Here is a 26,257-nt window from a genome sequence, read left to right on the forward strand (position 1 = left end):
TTGTGTAGGGCAACCCATAAGGGCTCATGTGACCACTGTAGGAATAAGCAGAATTGCCCCTGACGTTCATCTCTAAGCAAGGCTTCCCTCTGTACAAACGGGGGACTAAGGACAGTATCTCACCGGTGCTTTGCAGAATTCTTTTAAGTCTGTTACTGGGAGGGGACACCTAGTCAGTGGATAGTGTCTTCCTGCACATAGATTAACAGAGAGGGTCCCTACGGATGAAGGTTCTGGATTCCCCCCGCCATTGTGGCTGAGGGTAATTGTTCCCAGTGTTTCTGAGATTACCGAGCTGCTCTGGCTGGGGCTTTGGGGAAGGTGCTATAGATGGAAGCGTTTCTGCTGAGATGGAAGGGTATCTTGGGACTCGGAAGCCCAGGAACTGCACAGCTCTGAGGTGGGACAGTGTCTGAGTAGCAGGGCATCCTGAGACAGGAGAGTACAGGAACCACACAGATCTATGGGACAGTGTCCCAAGGGAAGGGCAACCTGAGAAATGGGAGCCCAGGAACATTCTTGGCCAAGTTGTTTGATTTTGGGGACAGGGTTTCTCTGTGTAGCCCCAGGTGTCCTGGAACTCACTCTGTAGACCAGGCTGGCCTCAAACTCAGAGATCCTCCTGCCTCTGCCTCCCAAGGGCTAGGACTAAAGGTGTGAACCACCATCACCTGGAACCTTGACCAAGTCTTAAACAAAATCCTGGCTGGTTTGTAGACCTGCAGTCCTGGTTAATTGGGAGCCCGAGGCACTGGTGGGAAAGGCTGCTTCAGTTACAGAATAAGTCCAAGGCCAGCCTGGACCCCGTCCTGAAAGTAAAGAGGTGGGACATAGGTGAGTGGCAGGAAGCAGTCCCCATGTCCCATCTACAGCATGGGAGGAAATTTCAGGTGAAAGAAGCTCTCAGGGAAAGAAAGGGTAATTTGAGGTTCTTTCCTTTACCCCATATACACCAGGGCCTTGGCTATAAAGGGCCGGGGGACCTTAAGCTCACCCAGACCTGGCCCTGGGAATCCATGCTGCTTTCTCACTTGTCACAACTTTCTCACCTACTCCACCACCCCATTCAGGTGCTAGTCCTGGGGATCCCAGGCTCCTGGGTTCACCTCATAGCCCTGGGCTTTCTGGAACTTGCTATGTGGTGGAACCATGCAGAGATCTGCCCTCAAGAGGACTGGGATTAAATGCATTTAATCCTAAAGAATCCCGGAACCCTTTCTTGGGGTGGGTCCCATCAACCTCAGCAGGTGTGCAGCTCAGTGAGGACAGGGTCAGGAGGTGGGAAGCTCATATCCCTGGCGACAGCGACAACAAAAGAAAGAGAAACAAACGCTCCGATGCGGGGACTGTGCAGGGGATATCCGGTTCCTTAGTGTGGCCCTTGTTCAGTGTGACCCAGACAGCTTCGGGGACATTGGAAGCCACAGACCAGCAAGCAGTTCCTGCAGTCTGGAGGGACTTTTGGCCAAGTCCAGTCCATCCCCAGGACCCTTGGGAGCTGCGATACCTCTCATAGCCGCCAGGCGGCAGCAGAACACAAGAGTAAGAGCCTGTCCAGGTCTGGATCACCTAAGTGGCTGTGAGCTTTGAAAGCTGGGGACGGCTCTTCATACTGAAACAGCCAGGAATTTCCCCTTCAGTCCCAAATCCTCTGTTTGGCGGTTTTCACGGGTCCTTAGGATCTTCGGGCTGAAACACAGATTGCAACTCTGGCTCCTCCCCTGATTGTTACTCAACACCACACTCTCCAGTCACAGTGACATAACACACACACACACACACACACACACACACACACACACACACACACACACACACACACACACACACACCTGACACTTGGCATGCTGAGGTGAGGCAGGAGGATCCAGAATTCAAATTCCGGACAGGAGAGATGACTCAGAGGTTGAGAGCGCTAATTGCTCTTCCACAGGTCCTGAGTTGAATGCTCAGAAATCTGGCGCCCTCTTGTGGCGGGCAGGCATGTATGCAGGCAAAACGTGTACATAAGAAATAAATCTTCAAAAGAGAATTCAACTTCACCCTGAGTTACAAGACATAACAACACAAACAGCATAATTGGGCGAACACACAGGCTGCATAGACCAGTAACATCAGGGGCCACTCTGTTAGGGGAGTTGTGTCGATTTTGCCTTCCGTTGCTGGATCTCTAAGACCAGTGTATAAATCTAGTGCAGGGGACCCTAGAGCCCTGCAGTAGGGTTGGTAGGTGTTCCTCCATGCGGTAGTGTCCCCAATATTGTTCAAGGACCTCTTTCTTTAACGAAATCTTATTTCTCTCCTTTTCTTTTTCGTTCTTTTAAAAAATATATTTCTATAAGGGTATTTTGCCTCCATGTGTGTCTGTTATGCCACGTGCATGGAGCACCCCAGGCGGCCAGCAGAGGGCGCTCTATCCCCTCTGAGGCTGGAGTTACAAGTGGGTGAGAGCTGGGAACTGAACCCAGGTCCTGTGGAACAGCAGTAAGCATTCTTCACCTCGAAACAACCTCTCCAGCTCCATAATTTTACTCGGCATATTTTTCTGCCTGGGCTCTCTGTGATTCTTTTCTCTGCAACACAGGACCTCACTCAGGTCTGAGCCACCCAACTACCCTACAGAGACGGTCTGTACAGGAGAACCCAGAGTTCCTCAGGGTCACAGAGTCCAAGAGAAGGAGCTTCCCAATCTGTCCACACAGTGTTCAGTCTGATGTCCTCCAGCACCAAGGAAGGATTGGTAACGTAACTCACACATGGATCCTTCCAGATGCCCTGTGTGGGCTTCGAGTTTTCAAAACCTACTTTAATAAGCTTACTTAAATGTTTTAACCTCTCCTCTAGCCCACCACCCACCAGAGGTAGAAGAGAGGAAAGGGTAACAGGGCAAAGGAAGATGGGCACCTGTCTAGAAATAGTTCTTTGGGGGGAATCCAATCTGCGTCATCAGGATACCAGCACTGAGCTCACACGGGTCAGCATTGGCAGTTCAATCCAGAAGCAACTTTGAGGCTCTACCCATCGACTTGAGTCTGCAGAAGCAGGAGGAAGCTGCTGGGACACCACAGCTTTGGTTTGTTTCTCTCTACAAAATCATGACAAAGGATCGGGGAAGAAGGCATCAGCATCATCAGTGAAGACCGGCTTCAGCAAAGTCCAACGACGACCCGCAAAGAGTGGCAAGGGGAACCCAAGCCACACAGTGTTGTCTGTGGTCTGTTGGGTTATATCTAGACCCTTTCCCAACACCACGAGTTCTCTCAAGAGGTCATCTCTCAAGGTATACCAAAACATCCCATGCCCCTTTCCAGACAGCTTCCAGAAAACACCACGTGTCTGCTGCAACAAAAACATCCTCTCATAAGAAAGTTTCCAGAAAAACATCTCAGGACACAACCGCATCTCCAAAGAAACCAGAAATTTCCATTTCAAGCCTGGTTCCCCTAGATTAGGTCTTCAGATCAGTTGACTGTGCTGCCAAAGTCTGTCTGTCTTCTTTCTTTTCTTTTAAGATTTATTTATTTATTCTATATAAGTACACTGTAGCTGTCTTCAGACACATCAGAAGAAGGCATCAGATCTCATTACAGATGGTTGTGAGCCACCATGTGGTTGCTGGGAATTGAACTGAGGACCTCTGGAAGAGCAGTCTGTGCTCTTTACTGCTGAGCCATCTCTCCAGCCCCATATGATGTTTTTTTGAGGCAGACACAGGTGAGAGAATATTTTGCTGAAGCAGACATGTGATATTTTGAGAGAATAAATGTGAGTCTACAGGCAAAATCCTGGCATAGGTTCCCCTGTGCATTGCCTTGCTGGTTGTGGGTGGTGTCATCACGCAGGTGTAGGCGGGTACAAAATAGAACGAGGCCTGTCATTGGACGAGAAGGAAGGATGGGTGGGAGAAAAGTTTGAGGGAAGAGGAGGAGAGTGGATCTGGAGGAGAGAAACTGCAGAGAGAACACGGAGGCTGGCAATAAGATTCCACTCTGTGGGGCTGGAGAGATGGCTCAATAGTTAAGAGCCTGATTCCTCTGCCAGAGGTCCTGAGTTCAATTCCCAGCAACCACGTGGTGGCTCACAACCGTCTGCAACACAATCTGATGCTCTCTTCTGCTGTGTCTATAAAATAAACAAATAAAATAAACAAAATCTTTTTAAAAATCTTTTTAAAAAAAAAGATACCACTCTGTGTATTTACAGGTTGTTATGAATGTTCTTAAGGGATAGATGTGTACAGGGCTTTGTATGTTTAGGTGGACAATTCTATCTTATCAATTGGATCATAGGTTATTGTGTTGTGTGTTCTTTCATGTAGTGATTTAAGTTTAAGAGAGTGTGTGGCAGCTAGACACACTGGGCCGCCACGGAATTGGGATGTGTGTTTCTGGCAAGATATCTACCAGCTGTCTTGGGGCACTGTGGTGCCGGATCTAGCGGGTATAAAAGATAGCATTTGAGTTTTTATAATTTTACAACAACAGCTGATCTTTGCTTGTTGTGACTTTGTAGAGAGAAAATGCACCAAAGAACTTCTTGTGGTTCAGGGGATTCTTGCCTTCCATTGACTTGAGCCAATTGGGCAGAGCCTCGTGGTTTCTTCTGGATTGAGGTGCTACTGCTGCTCCCAGTGTGGTATTTGTTGAGTGCACTGGACTGTGGCTGCTGATTCCTGTTTAGTAGTTTGCTAGTGGACCTGACTGCTCATATCCTGACAACAAAGATTGGAATCACCCCAAGGAACTATTTCTAAACAAATCCATGTCCCACGTCACCCTATTAGCCTTTCTTTCCCACTACCTCTGGTGGGTGGTGAGATAGATGGGAGGTTGAAGTATTAAAGAAACCATATTAAAGAAGTTTTTTAAAAATCCAAGCCTACAGACCCTAAAGTCAGAGACCTGGCTATAAACCACACACACACACACACACACACACACACACACACAATCTTAAACAATCTTAAATAATAATAACTCAAAGAGTGGTGGATGTGCAACTTTTAATCCCAGCAGAGGCAGAGGCAGAGGCAGCATGATCTATGTTTGAGGCCAACCTGGTCTACATAGTAAGTTCCAGGACAGTCAGGGCTACTACATACGGAAACCCTGTCTTGGAAAACCAAAAATTAAAAACCAATAGCTCTCTACCCTGCTCCACTCACCTGCACTCTGGTCGCCTTGCCTTTTGCCCTCCAGCTCCGGACACAACCTATTCTTTGTTATTCCCTTACATTGTATCACATGCATCTTTCCACTACAGTGCCTGCTCCAGGAAACCAGCAACACCATATTCTTCGTACTGTATCTTAGAAACAGGACTTAGATCTCAAATCTGGAATAGACACTGTGGGCTGATAACAATGGACACAGCTGTGTCACCTGATTGAGGAGTGCATTTCCTCCAGGCCAGACAGAGACAGCGACAGCAGACCCAGGAGAGCATCCATCCATGGTCAGCTCGGTGAACTCTGGCCAACCTGGTTACTCACGGGAGCCTGTGTGAGTCGGGAGATAATCACTGAACAGCCCTGCCCAGTGTGAGTATCCACTCATAACAGCTACATCACTGTAAGCCTCTGCATGGCTCCCAGAAGCTCCACTCAAGATTCCCCCCCACACCTCCAAGCAGTGCTACTGATTCAACCCTGACAGGAACCTGCTACATTGTGTAAGCTCAGTGAATCTGTAACTTCTTGTGTTTCCTGGGCTCATCAGCCTCCTCCCGGCTCCAGGCTCCAGCAGGGAACGGTTCAGTCTAGAGGAGAAACTCATGCACTCACCTCCAGCTTCTGCAGTGGCTCCGATTATTAATACAACCTCCAGCCAAAGGCTGTGAATGCAGCTCCCTGTCCCCTCACACTGAGGTCAGCATCACCTGAGCTTTCCCCTCAGCAGAGCCCTCCCTTCCTCTCCCCACCTGCCTTTCTGTCTTTGACTCATGACCTATTTATTATCCATTAATACAACATTTATTGTGCATGAGTGTTTGTCTGCTGGGTCTGGGGAAGTCATCCTTCACAAATGAAGATGGCTGCATCATGACAGAGATTATCACCAAGTTGGTATTCACACATCTTAGTTAAGGCTCCTGGAACTCTTGACTGGAAATCACAAAGTTAGAAGAGAATCCATCAAGGGTCAGAATCCGGGACAAAGGAATTTCCTTCTCACAAATTCCCATAATGTAGTTTTGAAAAGATTTATTAATCTTGTCTATGAACTTTGTTTTCTGTATTTATTTGTACCATTCGTGAGCCTGATCTCCACAGGGCATTGGATGCTCTTGGGCAGGAGTTATGGATGGCTGTGAGCAACCATGTCTGTGCTGGGATGGAGACATCATCTGCATTAGCACCAAGTGCTCTCAACCCCTGGGCTATCTCCAATTCCTGGACCAGTTTCTAAAATACACATAAATCTAAAGTAGACTCATCCCATCAACCCTGAATCTTCTCTGGAGGCCGAACTGGGATCCCCAGAGGCAGGGAAGGACAGGGCATGGGCACAGCACAGACCCACAGGGCCAGATCTGAGATGAGAGCCTGTGGATCCCTCCTCTGTGTGGATCCTGCAATCCGGGGTTATCTGGGGAAAGATGGGAAAGGTGGGGAGAACCTGAACGGAGGGCCCTGGAAGGAGGCAGGAGCTCAGGAGAGCTTAGTTCATCTGTGTAGCTCATAGTATCCCAAGAGCACAGCCCTTGTAGAGTCTGGTAGGATAAGATTGGAAAAACACTTCCTACTCCTGTCACACTTGGCATCCATGGGGAGAGCAAGCCAGGAAGCACCCACAGGAAAAGAATAGGCCCAGTTCTCCACACGAAGAAAAACACAGGAAATAAACACAGAAGACAAAGAGCCGCAGTCAGGACAGCAGCCTGGGCTGCTCATCATCCTGGGGACAGGACAAGGATCTGGCCATCCTGTGACCCTGTGATCACAGACGTGTGCTTCATAATGATGAAAAGAATAGAGCACAGAGATGACACAGCCAAGGAGTGACCCCCAAAGATGACAACACACTGAGTTCCACCTGGGCACAGCCCTGTCCACACTCAGCTCCCACAGCCCCACCCTGTCCCACCAGACACACAGCTTAGTGACACAGATTCTGGAAGCTTCTCCACCTGCCATTTATTTAAAAGAAAACAAAACAAAAACAAAAAACAACCTCTAAGTATTCTCAATCCAGTAATTTAAAAAGCAATCAACACTGTGTCAAGTATGTGAACAGTCAAGTTCACACTCAGATTCTTATTCTCAGTGTAGAAGTGAGGAGTTGCAGTTCAAAGCACCACTGAGTGACAGGATGCAGCTGTCCCCAGCCCCCAACCCCAGGCTGGACCAGCAAGGTTGAATGTGGAAGGGAATGCAGGCAGTGCAGGGACAGGGTCCAGGTGTGCAGTGCAGGCTGGGCTCCACAGTTCTTCACACTGAAGCCATAGAATCACAGGGAACTTCAGACACTGGTGTCTAAAGAGAACTGAGGGCTCTGGATGTCACAGGAGAGACCTGAACACATCGTCTGTCACTCAGTCCACTTCAGGCAGCTGTCTTCATGCTAGAGAATGAGAGTCACAAACCATCACTGTGAGGAAAACAGCACAACAACCCTCCATTCACAGAGGATTCTGGAGTCCCTGAAACCCAATCATGTCCACATTGCCCCTCCCCAGTCGGACCCCATAGTGTCACCTTTACAATCTGGGAGAGACACATTAGAGCTCTGGCAGCTGTCCCTGTCTAGGGTAAAAGAAAACATGTATATGTATAATCTATACACGTTTATGTTTCCGTATATGTACATAAACGTATGTATGGATTAATATCATGGTACAACTCAGGCCCCCAGAAGATTTCTCTGGAGGAGCTACTATGGATTCCCAGAGCTCCCAGCATCTCCAGCTTCACTCCAATACCCTCAGGGACACTCCTGCCCCCACACTAACCTGGAGCAGGGGCGTAGTCTCCTTTCCCACCTGTGAGAAGAAAAGCTGTGAGAGTTCAAGGAAGACCTTGACAGGAGAAAGTTTCCAGAACTGACAGAGGACTCAGTTGGAGACAGCAGCAATGCTGGGTGTGGCCATGTTTCCCATTAATGAGCAGAGCGCTCTTTTAAAGGAATCTGAGGGGAAACAGACCCTGCCCTTTCCTACCTGTGTTTCCCTTCCTCACAACAGCCACCACAGCTCCAATGATCACAGCTCCACTGATGGCCACAGCAGAGATGGCTCCAAGGACAACATAAATGACATTGAATTCCATGTTGGAGTTGGTGGATTAAGTAGGCTCTGGGAAGAACAGGTACAGGAAATGAAGGTGGAGGTCATAACCCAGCCCTCAGCCCTGACCAGCTCAGAGTCTGCAGAAGGCTCCAGCTTTTCCTGACCCCAGATCTGCACCCACACCCTCCTTACCCCATCTCAAGGTGAGAGGCTCAGGCAGCCCCTCATGCTCCATGTGGCATGTGTAATTCTGCTCCTTCCCAAGAGGCACCACCACAGCTGTCCACTTCTGGAAGGTTCCATCCCCTGCAGGCCTGGTCTCCACAAGCTCCAAGTCCTGGGTCAGGTCCTCCCCATTCATCTGCCAGGTCAGGGTGATGTCAGCAGGGTAGAAGCCCAGGGCCCAGCACCTCAGGGTGACATCACCTTCAGGTCTGGGGTGAAGGGTCACATGTGCCTTTGGGGGATCTATGTGGAAGATTTAAGAAATCACACAGTTAACAAGACAAACTGAAATCTACACAGGACACAGTTAAATCAATGATGACACTGAACTGTGTGTGTCTGACACTTCAACTGTCATCAACTAGTAAGCTGCAGGGAGAGCTGGTCCCCTCAGCACAGAACTGCACACTTTCCTGAGGATCTCAGAAGCTAAGAGGGAATCCACATGAGCCAGTGGGTGAACACGGTTGTCCTTATGTGATGTTCTATAGCATGAGGTGGGTGGTCATAGAACAGAAGAGGGAATGGAAAGTAATTGATTTAATATGTGTTTGCAGACAAACACTGCCTGGAAGCAAAATAATGCTTTCAAAAAAAAACAAAGAAAGAAAGAAAGAAAGAAAAGATAAAAGAAAGAAAGAAAGAAAGAAAGAAAAAAGAAATCCCACAATTTATATTTCTCCAGGGTACCCCACAAGGGCTCATGGGACCATTCTCCACTGTAGAAATAGAGAGAAATGGGGTGTGGAAGAAGTGCAAACCCCACATCAGGGAGGGATCTGTGAGAATGTGTTCTGTGGAAAGTTCTAGAAACTGGGGGAACCAGCCTAGTGTAGTGGAGTCCATGTCTCCTCTGAGGTAAAGGAGACTTCTGGTCCTGAGGTGTAAGGGCTGACACACTCAGCAGGACAGGAGTCAGTGTCCTCAGAGAGTGGGTGGGGGCAGAGAACCTGGCCTGGGAGAGGCCATGGCTGACAGCAGGGAGCCCCTGCTGTTAAGTGGGGAAATTCTCTCCTTCCCTCCTGAGAGGGACTCAGAACTCTCCAGGGAGAAGGCTGGGCCCTGGGAGAGGCAGTGCAGTCACTGTGATGAGGGATGCGGAGACCCAGGGACACTGTCTCCCCTCTGAGACAGGGGCATCACCCTTCTTAGGGTTTCTTCTTCCCCAGGACTGAGCCCCAGCCCGAAGGCAGGGAGACGAGAAGCCCCCCGACCTCGCACCTGAGCGCAGCAGAGTCTCCTTCCCGAGTTCCAGGAATCTGCGGAGCGACTCCACACACTCTCCTTCCAGGTTGGCCCTGCGTTTCTCTGCATAACGAGCCCGCTCCCACTTGTTTCGGGTCATCTGCGCCGGCACCTCCGGCGCCGCCCACGTTTTCAGGTCTTCGTTCAGGGCGATGTAATCGCGGCCGTCGTAGGCGAACTGATCATACCCGCGGAGGAGGCTCCCGTCCGACCCCACGTCACAGCCAAACATCAACTGGAGTGTGTGAGAGTCTGGGGGACCCCGCGGTCAGACTCCGCCCCTCCTATTCCCGCCCACCCGCTCGCCCGGCCCCTGCTCCCGCCCACCTGCGTCCCCGCCTACCCCTGGACTCCTCAAAACGGAAACCGAAACAAGCCCTGGTCGGTTCCGCTCCCGAACCCTCAGATTTGGGATCTGGAACGTCTCCGACCTCTGTGGGGACCCTGAGGGGTCGTGACCTCAGGCCCGGGGTCACTCACCGCCCTCGCTCTGGTTGTAGTAGCCAAGCAGTGTCCTCAGGTTCACTCGGAAAGTCTGCTCCTTTTCCTTGGCTCCCTGCGTCTCCCGCTCCCAATACTCCGGCCCCTGCTGCTCCATCCACCCGGCCCGAGGCTCGTATCTCGGATTCTCCGCGTCACTGTCGAAGCGCACGAACTCCGTGTCGTCCACATAGCCGACTTCCATGAACCGGGGCTCCCCGAGGCCGGGCCGGGACGCGGCGGTTTTGAAATACCGCAGCGAGTGTGAGCCTGGGGGCGGCGCGCGGATGAGATCCTTACCTCCTCCCGGGACCCCGGGCGGGTGTGGGGGCCGGGCGGGGAGCAGGGCGTGGGGCTCCGGACTGGGGTGGAGAAGCGGCGGAGGGTCTGTTGTGGAACGCGGGGACTTGGCTTCCCCGGTGCCGCCCCAGCCCCTCCCTGCAGAGGCGGTTTCCCTCCCGACCCGGCACTCGCCCGCGCGGGTCTGGGCCCGGGCCAAGGCGGCCGCCAGCAGCAGGAGCAGCAAGGGCGGCGCAGTCACCCCCATCCGAGATCCCGGAAGCGTGTGAGACAGCCTACAGGGACTTTACAACCAACCCAGGATCGCGCTACCCAGTGGGAGGTCAAAGCGAAACAGATCCCTAGGAGCTGTAAAGAGGGTTGTGGCTCCAGGGCAAGAGAAGGGCAGGGCTGTGCTGCAGGAGAACTCAGGGAGCAGAGAAAGGCCCTTGTGCACCTCTGTGTTAGCTAGGGTTTCCATTGCTGTGATAAGACCCCATGACCAAAAGCAACTTGAGGAAGAAAGGATTTATTTCAGTTTCCACTTCCACATCACAGTCCATCATTGAAGAGATTCAGGGCAGGATCTTGAGGCAGGACTCTAGAGGTAGGAGCTGAAGCAGAGACCATGAGAACCATTGCTAACTACCTCGTTCCTCATAGCAGCTCAACCTGTTTTCTTGTACAATCCATGACCACCAGCCAGGATTACCTCCAGTGGGCTGAGCCCTTCCATATTCATCGTTAATAATAACTTTAAAAATGCCTCATAGACTTTTCTAAAGGCAGCCCTGGATGGATGCATTCTCTCTACTCAGGATCCTGTTCCCAAATCTGTCTTGGTTTGTGTCAGGTTGACAAAATGCAAACAGCATGGCTTCCTGGTGCAGGGTTGCCCAGTGAGAGCTGAGGGAGGAGAATGTGGATGAGCTCCTCCCCCTGACCTACCCTCTGGTTGGAGGACACAAGGTTAACAACAGTTGGAATGCAAAGAAGGGGGGGTTCCCACCTCATCCCTGCCCCTCAGTCCTGAGGACTTGTCTGTCCCCTGCCTGTTGGATGCTGCTGCTGATATAATCACAGGAGAGACTGATCAAGTCAGAGCATGTGGGGGGAGGGGAGAAATAGGGACATTTTCTTCCCTCAGAGCAGGCCAATCTGATTGTGGAGGGACTGAGGAGAGGCAGGCAAGTTAGGTAGGTTAGGTAGGTAGGTAGGTAGGTAGATAGATAGATAGATAGATAGACAGACAGACAGACAGATAGAGTTAGATATAGATACACATAGAGACAGATACATACAAACATACATACATGCATACATACAAATGTACATACATGCATGTATACATGTGTACAACATGCATACATGTGTACAACATGCATACATGCCAACACATCAGACACACAGACAGACAGACAGTATTAAAAGAGGAATGAGAAGAAGCGCCCTTCCACTCTTTGAACGTTTACAATTTCAGTCTTTGCTCAGACTTCATGCAGCTTCAGGTCCTTCTCCACCAGACACCTGCCCAGCTGGGCAAACATTCAGGGTGACCCTGGGAGGCTTCTTGGAGTTCTCGCATGGATCAGAGGGCTAAGGGATGTTGCAAAGATCACACCACAGAACAGGCTTCATGTGAGAGATTTATTGGGGGTGGGTAGTGGTTGGAAGAGAAAAAGAGCCGTCTGCGAAGACCTGGGCAGGATAAAGGTGCACGACTTGTGTCCACAGTGGAAATGTGTCACATTTGGTGGCTGGTGATGATGTGGCTTCTAGCACTGAGGGTCTGAGAGCAGGCTGGTTCTGGAACGTGGGTGGTTGTTGGTTACAGACATCCCTTCCTCTTATTTACTCTGTACAGTGAGAAAATAGGAAGGGGTGATCCATGAGGCCTCACAGGGTCATCAACTCTTTAGACTGCCTCCTGCTCTCTGAGGTATGGCAATATCTCTGAAGACCCAAGAAAGCTGGGAAGCTGGGGAGGTTCAAAAACAGCAGACTGTCCCCTCACTGTCCAGGCTCTGCAGGGCCATCTGCAGCTGAGGAATGCAGACTCATCTTTAAGTTGAACCATCATGGGGAAGGTGCTTTGAAGCTGTGTGGCACCCGGACTTTGAGGAAACACCTGGAGCTAGCATTTCCCTGAAGCACATCTGTATAGATAAGGATCAGAAGGTAAAGTTAAGGACATTAGAAGAAATTTGTTCCTTAGGTGGACCTTTGAAACTTTTAGGCTCATTAGTTGGGGATGGGGCATCCCAAGACCTCAGAGAGGAGAAGGTAACCCCACCCTTGGGAATAAACTGAATAGGCAGGAGATGAAGCAGGATGTTTATCAACAGTACTTATCTGGAAACCATTTGACTCATGAGAGGTGGATTTAGGTAGATTCTTCAAAGCTTAGAAGATTTTTTAAGTTTACAAAATGAGATAAATTTTAGACATGCTAACATACCACTGTGTTCTGTACTGGATGTCACATTGTAGAAAAGGCAACGGACTTATGCCTTTGAGTTGTAGTAAAAGCATGGGGACCCCAAAATGACTTCGCATTAAAAGCATGAGGACTCTTTCCTCTCTCCAGACACTGGGTGTATACAGATTGGACAGACATTTTTTTAGGTCAGTGAGAAACACATTTAGTCTGTACTTAGAAGTATAGCATACCATAGGAAATACATATCTTGAGCTTGTGACTGTAATAGCAATCGTAATTTATCATACTTAGATCAATAACTCATCTGAACTCCATTGATGAATTTTAAACTCTGAGCTTTCTAGATCTAAATATAACAGTAGCATAGAGAAGGAAGAAATCGGAAACGTTTTCGGTTTTGTTTTTTGTTTTTTTTTCTTTTTTCTTTTCTTGGAGCTGGGGACCGAACCCAGGGCCTTGCGCTTGCTAGGCAACGTTTTACATACACCTTAAATCACTTTCTTAGACCTTTACAATTGCATTTGCACACCTTAAAACACCTCCTTAGACCTTTATAAATTGTAGTTAAAGCACTTTTTCAGACCTTTATAAGTCACATCCACCGATCTCAAAGCACAGTTTTAAGAGTCTTGCAACTTAAGCTTTCATATCCTTAGAACCTACTTAAACTTCGAAGTTTTTTCTATCCAATTACTCACCACAAGATGCAGGTGGTTGGTTACTGAGAGCAATCATTGTAAAACATCTTCCTTTACAAAAAGGGATAGTAAGAAGTTACATTGAAATCTGATGCGTGGATTTATCTCTTCTTAGAATCTCGCAACAATGTGATCAGTGTCTGGACACAGTAGCAACTCTAGGAAAGTGGCCTATGATGTTTACACAGGGAGAGAACTGAGGAGCACCTGAAGCCCGTGTTGTTGCTTGCGGTTCAACTGACAAAACTCCCTAGTCAACACCATCAGAGGTCTGCGGAGCGTGATTTTCACCTGAGTAAGTAGGTACAGACCAAGCAGCTTCCAAATGTCTTAAAAAGGACAGACTTCTCCCTTACCTGGACAATCCCTGAAGGTTCCACTGTGGGAGTCTTGATTTCAGTGCAGGCAGTAGACCCAGGGCAGCATCAGTTTTCCAACATCTTAAAGTGTTCAGGGCTGTAATAGTAAGGATATCTGACCTGAACAAACTTCCGTAGTTTCTAGTAACTTGTTTTGTGCTTAACTTTGGAAACATACACAGGAGCTTAATAAACCGTGTTCCTGTTCTGGACGTGCATTGTTAATTGTCCTCAACAGTTTACAATAAGTCGGCAACTTTCCTAAGATTCAGATTTTGCAACTTTGTCTCTGTTAAGTTTGAGTCTTTGTAATTTGAGGTGAAGCTCCTTTATCATCCAAATAAACTATAAATGCTGTAGCCTCGTCCATAAGAGCCTGGTGGCTTGCTTTTATCGCATACCATTATAGGTTACCACAGTTTTTGTATAACTCGGTTTTTCCAAGAGCTAAAGCCCAACAAGGTGAGCAAGGACACAAAGCTACACAATGTCACGGTGAAGCTGAATAGGCCTTGGAAATGTATAACGTATTACTCAGTATACCTTATTTGTTATCAAATATAATTGGTTGAGAGATGGCTCTGAAGTCAAGAGCACTGGCTGCACTTCCCCAGGTCTTGAGTTCAAATCCCAACAACCACATCGAAGGCACAATGGTCTGTAACTATGGTTCCAGGAGTCTGTCACAATCACAAAGCCATGAATGCGTATAATGCTCTTATAACATAAAATTTTAGAATGAAATGCCTACCTTATTCATTTGGCGTGTGTTGTGCTTATCTACACTTTATCGCAGCTTGGTGCTCAGTAGTTAGCAAGGCGTAGCAGTTTAGACACACATCTTAAACCAGATTTTGATAAGCCAAGTAGACATTCAAAACCTTAAATTTTTATAATTACATACACTATATTCCAAACCAGAGTTGAGTCACAAATATAGTACGTTGTAACAAATGTAACCTTAAATTGTTACTTTCATACAAAAATGTATGCCAATCAGAAATCCTTGAGTCTGGTTGGATCCTTTAGTCTACAAGGAGATACAATGATATACATGAGCTCACAAGAACAAAGAAGTTTTACCGTTATTGTGGCAAGTGGTCATCTGAAGATGATCCTGAACTCACAGGGCGTGGACTCTTTAACCAGAGTAAAGATGGCTGCCAGTCATATGGAAGCGTACATTTTGATGAGGTCATCAGCCAACATGGAGGAGAGACACATGGTTTCTATCTTAAAACATGTTTTCGTGGTATGTTGCTTTTAAAAACAAAAGCTCATTGTTTTCATTTTACCAATGAAGATGAAGGGGCCAGATTTTGGGGTGAAAACCTGCTGTCTCAACGAGTCCAAGAAAGACCTCCCTACTCTACCAAGGCCTCAGAAGGTGAAAGCTCCTTCTCCACACCTTCAGTTCCCTCCACCTCAGTCTCCCTCCTTTCTACTTCCTGTGTTTTCCTATGTCCACTCCTGCCTTCTGTTCGCATGCTCTGCCTCTTGACCTATGGCTGATTTTATTTAACACCGTTTACAGAAAGCTGTTGGAGAAAAGGTGTGTGTAAGTCTGAGCCGCACCACAACAACCTGTCCACATTGAACAGAACGCTCTTGGCTTAAAGGCGTCTCTTAGGGCTGTGCAACTCCACAAGCAGAGACAGGATTTTCCTGTTCCAAGTTCACAATCTTGAACTACACAATGTGATCAGGTATCTTGCAACATTCCCCCCTTTTTGTCTGAACAGTTGCTCTTTTTCCAGCATCAATAAACTATATACTGTCCGGTAACAATCACACTCACAATGTCCAGTCCACTTATTTGAATTTGGCAACCTTGGAGAAAGTGTTCCACTCTCTGTCCAAGTTCGGTGAGTCCAAAGGTCTGTACACAAATTGCTATTAAAACTTACACTTATCAACCTACCTCTTTTTAAGCCTTAAAACAGTGCTGGAGAGATGGCTCAGCGGTTAAGAGCACTGATTGCTCTCCCAGAGGTTTCTGAGTTCAATTCCCAGCAATCACATGGTGGCTCACAACCATCTGTAATGGGGATTTGATGCCCTCTTCTGGTGTGTCTGAAGATAGCAACAGTTTGCTCATATAGCTAAAATAAATCAAAACAAATAAAAAAAACCGTAAAACATTTTGAAAATCCTAAACAATTTAGGTTTAACTGTGAGAGTTTAACTATCTAGTCTTCAACCCCATCAGAGACCTGAGAAGAATAAATGTTCTCAAAAGAGACAGGAAGTGCAGAACAAGCAGCTTCTGAAAGCATAGGAAGGACAGAGACTGCTGGCTCCCTGGACAGTCACCCAGGGTTTCTGGAAGTTTGGAGCATCCATGTCTTCAGGCCACTGGCCCAGAGCATCTGACAGATTGTTCTGTGAACCATGAGGGACTTCTTCTCTACCTAGTCTTGACAGAGTTCAGCATTTGCCTTCCTGTGCTTTCTTGGTCCAGGTTGGACAGTATTCTGTCAGCAGTTGAAGGAAGGGCAGTTTCTTGCCCAGTGGCAGCCACATGTGAAGCAAACTCTGTAAGGAGGTTCTTCAATGCTCAGCGTCTTCCTTGAAGTAGTATGGCGGTGCTGCCAGGAGCGGACACATCTCATTGTAAAAAAAATTAGTCTTAAATTAATAAGACATCTTTGAATCTTATATTCAGTAGATGTCTGAGGTTTTTTGAAGACTAGTACCTAACAAAACCAAACAAACAAAAGTTTGATGAACTATTAACTAGCATTTTACAAATTTTCTTTTTTTTTCTTTTTTTCAGAGCTGGGGACCGAACCCCAACACCTTACAAATTTTCTAAAACAGTTTGTAATAGGCACTTTCAAAAAGGACTAGTCCTTCCCATTGTCTTGTTAAGAAATTCATAGGTATCTTAATGTCATGTGGTTGATACATAGTTATAAGTTCTTATGTTGTTACCAAAATATAACCTTACTTTTGTATCAATATCCAAGGATCTATACCAATATAACCAACTGTAACCTTAATTTGAATCCATACACAAAGATCTATACTAATGTAATCAAATAAACATCAATTTTGTTTCAATTCACAAAGCTAATATAATCTTTTAAAAATATACAATAATTTTGTATCAATACACAAAGTTGTATGTAAGAATAGACTGAATAATTTACCCGTTCCCTACTATTCCTATGCACTCCTGTATCCCCTTCTGTCTTCTCAGTAGTGAAGCTGTCCCTGCCAAGCTCTCTACACTGCAGGGCTTGGTGGGGTTTCACAGTCTCAGGATTCGGGATTCCTGAGTTCCGAGTTCTATACAATGTTCACGTCAGTTTCCTCTGAACTCGGGAATCTGAATATCCTGAGTAGTTTGGAGTCTGAAGCTGATCGATGGGTGACTTTGTCACTTTAGCAGCGATCCCATCTATGTAGAACACATCAGTCAACTCAAAGGTGCCCACTGTTTGCACAGGACCTGGCAACAGAAGAGGCGTGGGATCACAACCTTTAAAGTTTATCAAGGTGCTATTAAAACCTTGGCGTGGTTCCCATGGCCTTGGTCCCAGCACTACGGTATGAGGGTGAGGGCAGAGGCAGGCAGATCTTTGGAGTTTGAACTCTAGGCCACCTGGAGTTCCAGGACAACTGGTGCTTCAATGTGTGTGATATGGTGTGTGTGTGTGTGTGTGTGTGTGTGTGTGTGTGTGTGAGTGTGTGTGTGTGTTAAAAATAAAACCAAAGGGTCAGAGAGATGGCTCATCGGTTAAGAGCACTATCTGCTCTTCCAGAGGTCCTGAGTTCAGATCCCAGCAACCACATGGTGGCTCACAACCATCTGTAATCAGATCTGATGCCCTCTTCTGGTGTGTCTGAAGACAGCTACACTGCATTCATAGACATAAAATAAATAAATCTTGAAAGAAAGGAACCCTTTCTTTCCCATGTTACTTTAAAGAATAAAATAAAAAATAAAACTAAAACCACACCGAAATGTATCAGAATGTGTGCTTGCTTACCAGGGAAGGTGCGAAGTCAGCAGGCATCATGAACTCAGTTCTCTCCTGCCTTTATATGAGCCACAGACATGGAACTTCGGTAGCTGGGCTTTTGTAGCAAGCAGCTTCAATCAGTCCTGGTAACAGCCTTTTCCAATTGATATATCTGAGTATTCACCAGCATACATGAACTAATTAATAATGAATCAATTAGGCAGTGCATTGATAAACCCAGCTGCTGCAATGACAAACTACTTCAAAGCTTGAGTGCATCTCTCTGCTGCTGTCAAATACCACGGCTTAGTTTCTTCCCAGCGACTCGGGGCCCTGAGCAGGTTCCACACAGGTCATTGTGAGCACAGCACTGCTCAGGACTGTTCCTAAGAGCAGAGACAAGAGCTTTTGTGTGCGTGTGCACAGACACACACACACACACACACACACACACACACACACACACACACACCACTGTACGCTCCCAGGGCGGCTCCCAGGATAAAGCAGCTGTCCGTGAGCTTGCTTCTGAGGCTCAGTGGTTGTGAGTAATGAATGCTCAGTTGCTGGCTGCAACTGCGTGCCTGCCTTGTAAACACTCCCCAGACTTGGAACAGGCTTCCGGCAGAAGGGGGTTCTGTTAAAGCGGCAGCGTGCTGAAGTGTACCCTTTGGGTGTGTAATGAAAGTGTGCAAAGGAAAAGAGTTGAAGCCCATCGCACTGTTGCCTCTTCCTTCCAGGGAGGGGTGCAGTCTCTCAGGTGCCTCATAGCCTACTACGTGGTACTCAGTCCCCACATCCGGTTTATTTCTATGTCTATGAGGGCTTTGCGTGCATGCACATCTGTGCACCATAAGCGTGCTGTATCCACAGAGCAACATTACCCACAGAAGACACTATCTGAATCCTTATTTTTTTTAAATTTATTTATTTATTATATATGAGTACACTGCAGCTGTCTTCAGACACCAGAAGAGGGCATCAGATCTCATTACAGATGGTTGTGAGCCACCATGTGGTTGCTAGGATTCGAACTCAGGGCCTCTGGAAGAGCAGTCAGTGCTCTAACCACTGAGCCATCTCTCCAGCCCCCTTATTTTTAAGACTTTAAATCTTACTTTATGTATGTGAGCATTTTGTCTGTATATCTGTCTGTGGACCATGTGTGTGGAGTTCCCATCGAGGCCGTAAGAAGGCGACAGGTCCCCTGGGACTGGAATTACAGATGGTTTCGAGCTGCCGCGAGTGTCCTATGAACTGAACTCAAGTCCTCTGCAGGAGCAGCCAGTGCTCCTGACCTCTGAGCCACCCTTCCAGCCTCACCCTCTGGTTCCTTTTTAGATGTGGGGGCTCATCAGCTCCTACAGCAGCCACTAATCGCAAGAACGTTTCTGAAGATGGCTGAAGAGGGCAGCAGCTGTATTGGCTTCTGGAAGGGTTAAGGGGTTGCACCACGTATAAGGTTTGAATCCTGGGATCTCCTGTTAGACATCTGCCTTCACTCGCTAGGGCTTTAATGGAGACTGTACTGTGTGAGAACCAAACTCTGACCCGTCTTGGTTAGGGTTTCTATTGCTGTGGTAAACACCATGACCAAGGAAAGAGGAGAGAGTTTATTTGGGTTACACGTCCACATCACTGTTCATCATGGAAGGAAGTCAGGACAGAAAGACAAACAGCAGGGACCTGGAGGCAGAAGCTGATGTGAGGGCCATGGTGGAGGATACTTACTGGCTTGCTCAGCCTGCTCCCCCAGCATCCACCTCTGTGATTTTTCCAGACAGGATTGGGTTTCTCTGACAGCTCTGGCAGACCAGCCTGGCTTTGAACCCAGAGATCTGCCTGCCTTCACCTCCCAAGTGCTGGGATTAAAGGCCTGCACCACCATGCCCTGAAATCAGCCTTTCCTTCTCTCCATTATTTACTCCATTTGCAGCCCCCTCCTTCTAATCCCCCTCACACATTACTCCCCCCACCCTACCTCCCCTTTTCAAGAATGGGCCCAGTCCTGTTTTCCTGTAGAGCCCAGGACCACCAGCCCAGGGAGAAAGGCTGGGCCCTTCTCCACCACTCACTAATCAAGAAAATGACCTACAGGCTTGCCTGCAGCCCAATGCTATGGGGGAATTTTCTTAACTGAGGCTCCCTCCTGTGATGGCCTTAGCTTGTGTCAAGTTGACATTTAAAACTATCCAGCACACTTGACTGGGCAAAGGGAACGCTAATGGTTAATTGTCTTGAGTAGGGGAACCTAGCAAGGCTGTATTAGTCTTCTCACTTTCTCTGTGAACATCCCTCCCTTCCCGCCAGGATATGGCGGCCAGATCTCTTCAGAAAGGAGGATCTCCGGAGGAGAGGGCAAGTGGTAAGAACACTTGCTGCTCTTGCAGAAAACCCAGCTGAGATGCCCAGCACTCAAGTCAGGTGGCTCCCAGCCATGTGTAACCCGCTCCACAGGACAGCGCCCTCTGCTGGCCTCCACAGGCAATGCAGTTAGTGCACTTGGATGGATGCTGTCAAAACTTGTACAGACACAGAAAATATTCTGAAAGTAAAAACGAAGAGCGAAACGGAGACTGAGGCATCTGGCCGTGTGTACAGGTAGTTCAGCCTGATGAGACCCTGGCTGTGAGAAACCTCTTCTGTGCAGACCCTCCTCTGCTCACCCAGAGGGGCACACAGAGAGGTGCAGGCAGGAACACCAAAGTTACAAGACTTTTGTTCATTCCTCTGAGCAGAGGCAGCTGCTCTTCCCCAGAAGGCCTGTGCTCTGGGCCATGTCTTTCTGAAGACATCCATTTCCACAAGTGACCAAGAGTAACACCACCTACCTGTCCTGAGCCACCCACATGGCCTCCTTCACAACACCCATTTGTGCCAAGGCTGGCATCACAACTGAATTGTAAAGCAACTGTCGAGATCTGAAATCTCAGATCAGCGGCACAGTTCCAGCCTGGGGGCCCTGGGTCCGGTGCCTGAGTGCCTGACCCTGAAGTGAAATCAAGGCCTGCAGAGAGCAGGTGCTCAGGTGCAGCTGCAGCTCAGGCAGCAGCTGGGCTACACTGTTTCTTTCTCCTCCCACCTCCTGCTCTCCCCTCCAGGGATCCCAGCAACACTGCCAAGGGCTCCAAGATAAACCCAGAACAGGCCTGTTCTACAGATACAGATCCAAGTCTAAGTAAGACCTGGGCCACCTGGGCTTCACCTATGACCTTCTGAACTTCTGACCACGTGAGAAAGGGCAGATAAGCCAGACCTCTACCAGGGCTTCCAAAGCTTCCCAAGGCCCCCGGGCCTGCCCTGGCTGACACTCTCTGATCCCGCCCAGGGACTGCAGACTCTTTACACAGCCTAGCTGGGGTGTGTGTGTGTGTGTGTGTGTGTGTGTGTGTGTGTGTGTGTGTGTGTGTCTGTGTTCATGCACACCATTGGGCAGGTCCTCATACTAGGAACCCGGTGGGGGGAGATGAGGCATGAGGAACCCGAGCTTCCTCTTTACCTCCCGACCCCCAGCTGTCCCCCAGCTTCACTGCCCACAGCCACTTTAGAAAGTGAGTAGAACCAGAAGAGAAGGCAGCTGGGGAGCCACAGCCTCTCGGGTTTGGGTCTTACCTTGCTATGACCCTGCCCCACAACAGGGCTCAAGACTCAGAGTGACCCTGGCTCAAGTCCCACCCAAACGGAGCACTTACAGACACCACAGACACAGTTGTTTCATTCTTAGTTTTTTTTTAAAGATTTATTTATTATATATGAGTGCACTGTCGCTGTCTTCAGATGCACCAGAAGAGGGCCTCAGATCCCATTACAGATGGTTGTGAGCTACCATGTGGTTGCTGGGATTTGAACTCAGGACCTCTGGAAGAGCAGTCAGTGCTCGTAACCACTGAGCCATCTCTCCAGCCCTCTCATTCTTAGTTTTGTTAAAAAAAAACAAAAACAAACAAACAAACAAACAACTCTGATAAATCAGGACTAGGTTTAGGAGTGGTGGTGATGCAGAGAGAGGCATGGAGAGGGTGGGCTGTGGGGTCAGGGGTGGGACAGTAGTGTTTCCTCCCTGACCCCTGCGTCCTCTTCTACAACAGACTGCCACGGTCCAGAATGGGTGATTCCTTTACTGTGTCTGTTCAACTGAAGAAAAAACCAGTCAGTTACAAGACACACAATGGGAACACACACACACACACACACACACACACACACACACACACACACTCGAAGCCGACCCTCTCTCGCCAACTGTAATTACATGAGTGGGCGCTGACGTGGGTATTGAGAATTGAACTTGGGAATTCCTGGAAGAACAAAAGCGCTCATAACCTCTGAGCCACTTCCTCAGCCCAGAAATCTCATTTTTGAAGTTTTTAATATTTATGCATGTGTGGTTTTGTGCATGTGTGTCAGGTGTATGCAGTGCACTCTCACGACAGTGTGTTGAATGACCTGGGCCCAGTTACATGGGTAGGTGCTGTGAACTCATTGTGCATCCTCAAAGGTGCTGGTCCCGCCCAGCCCGGGAGGGGGCAGCGGGCATCAAGGGGGGGCTCCTCCTGAGGGCCTGCCCAGTGCTGTGCAGCTCCCTGCAACTTGACAATGTTTGGGGGCTGTGGTCCCCGAGGAGCCCCGCCACCGGTTCTTTTGTCTTTAACCCATTCTCCCACCGGTCTCATTCTGCAAAGGGAATAACATTTTAGAATGAAGCTTCTTATAACACACTAAAAGGAAAGAATTAAAAGCCTTATAACAAAAAGATTCTGATTTAATTATAAAAGTATGACTATGACAATTGTAGGAATAGACCCATCAAAATTATAGACCGTATACTAATACTGAGATTGCTTCATTATGGGTAATCAATGTAGACTGGCCTAGAGTTTGTAACAACTATTTGGGAGCAATTAACACATATTCTTTAATTATATGTAAGTACACTGTAGCTGTCAGATCAGGGTATGGGATCTTGTTACATACAGATGGTTGTGAGCCACCATGTGGTTGCTGGGATTTGAACTCAGGACCTCTGGAAGAGCAGTCAGTGCTCTTAACTTCCAAACGATCTCTCCAGACTTACAAATGTCCTAAAAGAAAACAACTTCAGTTTACAAAAAGTACTAATTGGATTGTCCAATGCATTATAAAAGGAACACTATTTCCTGAAGCCCCTACAGTCCTGGATGAAAAAGCTGGGAATGGCTGATAATAATTCAGTAGAAAAAGAAAGAAAGAAAGAAGGAAGGAAAGAAAGGAAGAGAGAAAGAAAGAAAGAATTTGTAATTCAAAGCCCATGTGCTTCAGTGCAGAACTCAGAGTTGTATGCAATCTTTATGGTATTATCAAAACTTCCTGAATCTCTTAATACAGTGACTGAGGCTCAATATGCAGAAAGAGTTGTTCTCCACACAGCAACTGCTGAATTTGTTCTGGATAATTCAGAATTCACATTATTTTGCCGCTGCACCAGACAATCAGAAACAGCGACTGTCCATGACTTATCACCCACATTCAGTCTCTCACGGTCATGCCGGGGCCATTGGCAGAGGGAATGAAGGAAATGACTGATTATTCATAAGGAGTGTGTTAGGAGCCTCAGATGTTCCTGAAAACCACTATGTTAACAGTTAATGTTTAAAGAAAAAAATTCTATGACCTGGCAACAAGCCAAGGCATTTATAAAGAAATGTCCTACTTGTTTTTTGTACAACCAAACTCCATTGCACACTAGAAGTAACTCTAAGGGCACCAACAAAGTAAATAAAAAATGGAATCTGGCAGATAGATGTGTTTCAGTTTGCAGAATTTGGAAGCCTAAGGCTTGCACCACACCATTGACACATACTCAGGCTTCCAATGGGCAAATGGTTTGAGTTCTGAAAAGGCTGGCTCTGTAATTACACATTTACTGGAAGGCATGGCTCTGGTGGGAATAGGTGTACAAACTAGGACCGACAGTGCCCTGCATACGTCTCCAGTAAGATGCAGCAATTCTTCCCTCATTACAAAGCACATTACAGCTACACCACACAATTCTGCAGGGCAAACAGTAGAAAAGACCCAATTACACCTTAAAAAACTCACCTATAAAACAAAAAGAATGAATAAAGGCCCCAGGGATAGAATAGATTGTGCTCCATTAACTTTGCATTTTTTGAACATTAACAAGAGAGGACCAACAGCTACCAAGAGACACTGGATCAAGAAAAAAAAAACTGTGGAATTAAATCACCCTATGTGGGCTGGAGAGATGGCTCAGCAGTTAAAAGCACCTGACTGCTCTTCCAGAGGTCCTGAGTTCAATTCCCAGCAACCACATGGTGGCTCACATCCATCTATAATCAGGTCTGGTGCCCTCTTCTGGCCTGCAAGCATACATGCAGGCAGAAAGCTGTGTGATGTATACATAATAAATAAATAAATGTTTAAAAAAAAAAAAAGGTGAAATGGTTGGGCCTGTAGTGGCTTGCCTTGGACAGCTCCCAACCCCAACTCCCATGACAGAGAAATGGTTCAGCAGGTGAGGGGGTAAGGGAGGAATTAAATAATTCTTTCATAAGTAATTGGACATTTGACACCTCTCTCTGTCTCTCTGTCTCTCTCTATCTCTGTCTCTGTGTTTCTCTCTCTCTCTCTCTGTCTCTGTCTCTCTCTGTCTCTGTCAGCTTTGAAGAGCCTTTGTGGAATAGGATTTTCTTTTAGGACTTGTAGGAATGAGAGAGGGGCTGCTGGCAGGACACAGATAAAATATAAATCCGGGAAAGAGAGCTCAGGAGCCCTCCTGGGTTTGCAGGAACTCAAGAGAAAGGCAGACTAGACTGATAGAGTGACACAGACAGATTTCTGAAGAGCTGGAGTTTACTTGTAGCATCAGGCTGGTAAAATAGATATCCTGTATGTAGTTAAGAAAATAAAGGTTCCTTGCTGAGCTGTCTGGTTTTTCCCTCAGCTTCTGCCTCCCGTGTCTTTAGTGCTATGAATATGAGATGATTTAAATGGTCATAGGCCTCTGAGGGTGACTTTGCTCTCCTTCCATACAGAGCCATCCAAAGGCAGAGCAACCACAGGCCCATCAGCTCCAAGTCCCAGGTTCACAGAGCTGGGGGTGGAGATTAAGAGACTTTAGGGAGTTAACTCCAGAACACAAGATGGTAAAGGTAAGACAGTCCTGGTTCAGGAATCGGTACCTAAGTTACAGGGGAGAAGCATCTCTGTTAGGTCTTATCTCACCTGTGGATGTGATCCTGAGAGATGAGCAGACAGATCTCACCAGACGCTTGAGAACCCTGGATACAGGGAGAGCCCAGGGCAGCTTTCCGACCACATGTGTATTGTGTGGAAATCAGTTCAGTTCACAGGTCGGCAGCAGCTCTACCCACTTGCAAACACCTCGTATACATCAGCAGTCCAGTTTGGTAGAGTCAGGTGAGCAACAGTGGCATCACCAAGCAGAGAGAGCCAGACCTGGCAGGAGTCAGCTGGAGGGACCAACAGGAACCCCAGGAGAGGTTCTCAGCTGGGCCTCTGTCAGGGAAGCAGAGATCAGCAAAGTCTCATAAGCGTTCCATGGCGAGCTGTAGCAGCAAGACAACCTCTGTGTCAGTCACTCTGTGGAGCCCTATTTATACCCTCTGAACATCGCGATTCCTCCATGTGCCTTGACTCAGAACGAGTCTTGCTCAGCACATGCATCCAGTCAGCCACAGTCCTCGGAAACAGCAACAGACTGCAGCACACCACCAGAAGTTAATTGGTGCATTTCTCACTATGGAGCCGTGACAAATACAGCTTGAGTACGCAATGTAAGGCGGACCAATACATGCATGTTGTGAGCAAACTCTCCTTCATCGCGTGTCCTTTCATGTGCTTGCTTTAGCAGAACATCCTCTCTCCTGTGTCTGTCTGAGGGAAACATTCCTTCCCCAGTCAATCTCAGTCTTTCACACCTGTGTCCACTGTAAGGAAACATTCCTCCTGTTTGCCACAGCAAAACACCATCCAAACGACTTTCCCGAGAACCCTGAGTATTCCACTTCAGAACAGGAAGGTTGGCTGTGGAAGAGAACACAGGGCAGTGCAGACAGGGCCCTGAAATGCAGGGGCAGGCTGGGCTCCACAGTTCTTCACAGCAAACCCACAAAATCAGAGGGAACATCAGACACTGGTGTGTAAAGAGAACAGAGGACTCTGGATGTCACAGCAGAGACCTGAACACATCGTCTGTCACTCAGTCCACTCCAGGCAGCTGTCTTCATGCTAGAGAACGAGAGTCACAAACCATCACTGTGAAGACAACAGCCCAACAACCCTCCACTCCCAGAGGATTCTGGGAGTCCCTGAAAC

The 26,257-nt window shown here is 47.7% G+C and overlaps 2 protein-coding genes and 1 long non-coding RNA gene across 11 annotated transcripts in view; 1 reads left to right on the forward strand and 2 right to left on the reverse strand.

Moving 5' to 3' along the window:
* The window catches only part of RT1-CE13 (RT1 class I, locus CE13), a 211,699-nt gene that overhangs the window by 181,222 nt on the left and 4,220 nt on the right, over positions 1-26,257 (reverse strand). For 2 of the 6 annotated variants that reach the window (XM_087598062.1, XM_087598065.1), the window contains exons 8-10: positions 25,145-26,170; positions 22,895-23,001; positions 21,829-22,054 (exon numbers count right to left, since the gene is read on the reverse strand). In XM_087598062.1, coding sequence (XP_087454188.1) covers positions 26,166-26,170 — 5 coding nt within the window. In that variant the 3' untranslated portion in view covers positions 21,829-22,054; positions 22,895-23,001; positions 25,145-26,165. 6 annotated transcript variants of the gene reach the window in all.
* LOC147998524 (RT1 class I histocompatibility antigen, AA alpha chain-like) lies at positions 7,111-10,883 on the reverse strand. Of its 4 annotated transcripts, none has more exons than XM_087598630.1 (7): positions 10,651-10,883; positions 10,177-10,446; positions 9,673-9,948; positions 8,419-8,694; positions 8,158-8,292; positions 7,951-7,980; positions 7,111-7,562 (listed from the first exon to the last, which is right to left on the reverse strand). In XM_087598630.1, exons 1-5 carry the CDS (start codon positions 10,721-10,723, stop codon positions 8,282-8,284), a joined length of 906 nt encoding a protein of 301 aa, XP_087454756.1. In that variant the 5' UTR covers positions 10,724-10,883; the 3' UTR covers positions 7,111-7,562; positions 7,951-7,980; positions 8,158-8,281. The 4 variants fall into 4 exon arrangements, with proteins under 4 accessions (XP_087454756.1, XP_087454754.1, XP_087454755.1 ...); XM_087598628.1 differs by adding an exon at positions 7,697-7,740 and having other exon boundaries at positions 10,177-10,801; XM_087598629.1 differs by adding an exon at positions 7,697-7,740 and having other exon boundaries at positions 7,947-7,980; positions 10,177-10,801.
* LOC147998525 (uncharacterized) lies at positions 12,490-13,770 on the forward strand. The gene is made up of 2 exons (XR_015645545.1): positions 12,490-13,289; positions 13,365-13,770. It is a non-coding gene; the product is annotated as an uncharacterized LOC147998525 (long non-coding RNA).

This window comes from Rattus norvegicus, chromosome 20 (assembly GCF_021556685.1).
Source record: "Rattus norvegicus strain SHRSP/BbbUtx chromosome 20, alternate assembly SHRSP_T2T, whole genome shotgun sequence".
NCBI lineage: Eukaryota > Metazoa > Chordata > Mammalia > Rodentia > Muridae > Rattus > Rattus norvegicus.

Excerpts from the sequence above, each read along its gene's own strand:
- LOC147998524 (XM_087598627.1), bottom strand. The coding sequence starts at position 10,723 with ATGGGGGTGACTGCGCCGCCCTTGCTGCTCCTGCTGCTGGCGGCCGCC. Across the intron at positions 9,949-10,176 it reads CTACAACCAGAGCGAGGGCG|ACTCTCACACACTCCAGTTG; the intron begins GTGAGTGACCCC and ends GGGGTCCCCCAG. Across the intron at positions 8,695-9,672 it reads GGAGACTCTGCTGCGCTCAG|ATCCCCCAAAGGCACATGTG; the intron begins GTGCGAGGTCGG and ends TCTTCCACATAG.